This window comes from Cyprinodon tularosa, unplaced genomic scaffold, assembly GCF_016077235.1.
Source record: "Cyprinodon tularosa strain WSP-4 unplaced genomic scaffold, ASM1607723v1 ctg69, whole genome shotgun sequence".
Lineage (NCBI taxonomy): Eukaryota > Metazoa > Chordata > Actinopteri > Cyprinodontiformes > Cyprinodontidae > Cyprinodon > Cyprinodon tularosa.
Genome location: NW_024039440.1, coordinates 1,762,233 through 1,765,704, shown reverse-complemented (window position 1 = coordinate 1,765,704; position 3,472 = coordinate 1,762,233). Strand labels below are relative to the sequence as shown.

The 3,472-nt window shown below is 50.7% G+C and overlaps 1 protein-coding gene across 1 annotated transcript; it reads left to right on the top strand.

The window, feature by feature from the left end:
• Nucleotides 1-712: 712 nt before the first annotated feature.
• fzd9b (frizzled class receptor 9b) lies at nucleotides 713-3,266 on the top strand. Its single transcript, XM_038267954.1, has one exon. The coding sequence runs from the start codon at nucleotides 1,062-1,064 to the stop codon at nucleotides 2,808-2,810; it is 1,749 nt and encodes a 582-aa protein (XP_038123882.1). The 5' UTR covers nucleotides 713-1,061; the 3' UTR covers nucleotides 2,811-3,266.
• The last annotated feature ends 206 nt before the right edge of the window (nucleotides 3,267-3,472 follow it).

The window sequence follows — 3,472 nt, the reverse complement described above, 5'->3', positions numbered from 1 at the left end:
ATAGAAAAGAATGAGTTTTTATGGTTGGAAAAGATCGCTAGATGCGCACCGGCACTACCGTCCATGTTTACTTCCGGAAAAAAAGAGTACGCTGGCCTGTGACGTCATTGTGTCCTTTACTGCGCATGCGGGACACTTGCGTTGTATGACTGTAGTTCACACAGGAGATCCCAAACAAGTCCCATATATTTGGAAATATGAACGGGAACGCGAAAAAGTCTGATTTCACAAAAAAATCGGAATTGAGCATCAAGGCCTACAGTGTGGACGTAGCCTTTCTGAGGGTGAGCGAGTGGGGCCCTTCTGAGCCACTTAGCCCTGGGTCCTTTTTCATATTTGCTGCGGCCCTGGATAAACGTAAAACAGGGATTCAATTAGGCTTTTCTTTACATATCTATGTGCATGTAATCTAAGTCATCTTAGTTAATAGAAACTGAATGAAAATGCTGCATGTTAGTGTGTAATGAGGACGCAGCAGCCTGTGATGATGATGAAAGTTATCATCAGTTAACTGCTGCCTGTTGGGAAACGTGTGAGCGAACTATTCACGGCAGAAATGTCAGAGGTATTTGACCATCCTCCAGCATCTGTCTGATCATTTTCCTTGTGTGGAGCTGGGGGAGGTGAAATGTGAGCGTCACAGCGTTCACTCCTCCTGCTCCTCCTCCTGCTCCTCCTGCTCCGTGTGTCCGCCGGAGTGAAGTCCCTCAGAGCGGCTCTCAAACTTTAGTGTGGATCGTGGAAGCGGAGGGAGAGGAGCCCGTGGAGCCGATATAAACCAAACCAGCAGCCGCTCTCCTGTCTGTCTTTGTTTTGGTTTGGGTTTTTTCTTCCTTGTCGGATCGCTGCTCATTTTTTAATGTTGAGCTGAAGTTTCTTGGCTGTGGTGACGGACCTCTTTCTCCTGGATTCATCTCTTTTAGTTTCGGACTCTCTGTGTAAAAACTGTTTTTATTATCATTCTGGGGAAATAACGGGACCGCTCCGTCTCTCTCTGATATTTTCATGCCTATTTCTAAGGAGCACAGACTTATCCTTTTTCCTAGGTGAGAATATTAAGCATGGATGACTGTCCGCTGCAGGTGGTGCTTTTCTTATGTCTGCTGCTGAGTTCCTGCTCCAGCTTTGAGATCGGCTCCTACGACCTGGACCGGGACAGACCTGCTAAGTGTGAGCCCATCGTGATCCCCATGTGCCAGGGCATCGGCTACAACCTCACCCGGATGCCCAACTTCATGCAGCACGATGACCAGGAGGAGGCTGCCATCAAGCTGCTGGAGTTCGCCCCCCTGGTGAGCTACGGCTGCGATGTGCACCTCCGTTTCTTCCTCTGCTCCCTCTATGCCCCCATGTGCACGGATAAAGTGTCCACCTCCATCCCAGCCTGCCGGCCCATGTGCGAGCAGGCCAGGGAGAAGTGTGCCCCCATCATGAAGCAGTTCAGCTACACCTGGCCTGAATCGCTGAACTGCTCCAAGCTGCCCACCAGGAACGACCCGAACGCCCTGTGCATTGAGGCCCCTGAGAACGAAACCAGGACGGAAGGAAAGAAGGGTGAGGGGATGCTCCCGGTCCCCCCGAGGCCCCGGCAGCCGGGCACCAGCGGGGCCCACCCTCCGCGCCCGGTGGGTTCCTGTGAGAACCCGGATAAGTTCCAGTTCGTGGAGAAGAGCCAGTCCTGCGCCCCACGCTGCTCCCCGGCCGTGGACGTCTACTGGTCCAGGCAGGATAAGGACTTTGCCTTCATCTGGGTGACGGTGTGGTCTATCCTGTGTTTTGTTTCCACTGCTTTCACTGTGCTGACCTTCCTCCTGGAGCCCCACCGCTTCCAGTACCCAGAGAGACCCATCATCTTCCTCTCCATGTGTTACAACGTCTACTCTGTGGCCTTCATCATCCGCTCGGTGGCAGGGTCAGAGAACATCGCTTGTGATCGTGAGCACGGAGAGCTGTACATCATCCAGGAGGGGCTGGAGTCCACTGGCTGCACCATAGTCTTTCTCATCCTGTACTACTTTGGAATGGCCTCTTCAATCTGGTGGGTCATCCTCACCCTCACCTGGTTCCTGGCTGCAGGGAAGAAGTGGGGCCACGAGGCCATTGAGGCCCACAGCAACTATTTTCACATGGCTGCTTGGGGCATCCCCGCTCTTAAGACTATCATCATCCTCACTATGAGGAAGGTGGCTGGCGATGAGCTGACGGGGCTGTGCTACGTGGGCAGCATGGACCCGGGGGCGCTCACTGGCTTCGTCCTCATCCCGCTGTCCTGCTACCTGATCATCGGCACGTCCTTCATCCTCACAGGCTTCGTCGCCCTCTTCCACATCCGTAAAGTCATGAAGACAGAGGGCACCAACACGGAGAAGCTGGAGAAGCTCATGGTGAAGATTGGCATCTACTCCATCCTGTACACTGTCCCAGCCACCTGCGTCATTATCTGCTACTTCTACGAGAGGCTCAATATGGACTACTGGAAGCTGAGGGGGCAGCAGATGAAATGCAGCTCCTTTGGGGGGCAAGCCGGCGACTGCTCGTTGCAGACGTCCGTACCCACAGTGGCCGTGTTCATGCTGAAGATCTTCATGTCTTTGGTGGTCGGCATCACCAGCGGGGTGTGGGTGTGGAGCTCCAAGACCCTGCAGACCTGGCAGGGCCTGTGCAGCAGGAAGCTGGCGGACAGGACTAGTGGGAGGAAGCCCTGCGGCGGCGTGAACTGTGGCAGCACGCACTGCCACTACAAATCTCCTGCTGTGGTTCTGCACATGGCCAAGACTGATCCGCACTCAGACACCCCTACACATGTCTAACAGGAAACACACACACTTTGTACCCTGAGTGAGGAGGTGCTAAAAGGCTTGAACTCAACTGTGGGGTACTTCACTGCTGCTGCCAAATGGCACACAGGTATCTGTAAAACAGTATTCAGTTAATGCATAAAGGGAAATGTTTGGCATGTTACTCATATTTTCTTGTTCATACTGTTCTCCAGTTTTGCAAAGCGATATATCAATATGTATACACATGCTGTTCAATGAGAGGATTTTGGGAAATATTTGTGTATTTTCCTCTCTGAGAGTCATGATTATTTGTATAAATCTGTAAAAATGGGTTATTTATTGTAAATATATTTAATTTAAAGCCCACGTTGGCTCTTACTAATGTTTAGTTACATGGATTAAAAGTTAAGGGAAATTAAGTGCCTTTTATAAGAAAATTGGTTTGTTGGGGGGGCGAGGTTAATAAATCTGAGGAGCTCATGTTAACCTTCTTGTCCCGGTGATTATTGAAACGTTTTAAGGGTTTGAATGCAAAAACACATGATTTTTTTTTTCTTTTCCATCTGTCTCAGATATTTGGGCTTTTACTTATTTATTTAATTTAAAAGTGGGGCTCTTTGCACCCGTGTTTGTCTTCCCAGCCCATCCCAGAGGCATCCCCGTCAATGATCCTCAAAGAGAATGGATGATGA

Bases quoted from the DNA above. Each gene is read 5' to 3' on its own strand.
- fzd9b (XM_038267954.1), top strand. From the start codon at position 1,062: ATGGATGACTGTCCGCTGCAGGTGGTGCTTTTCTTATGTCTGCTGCTG.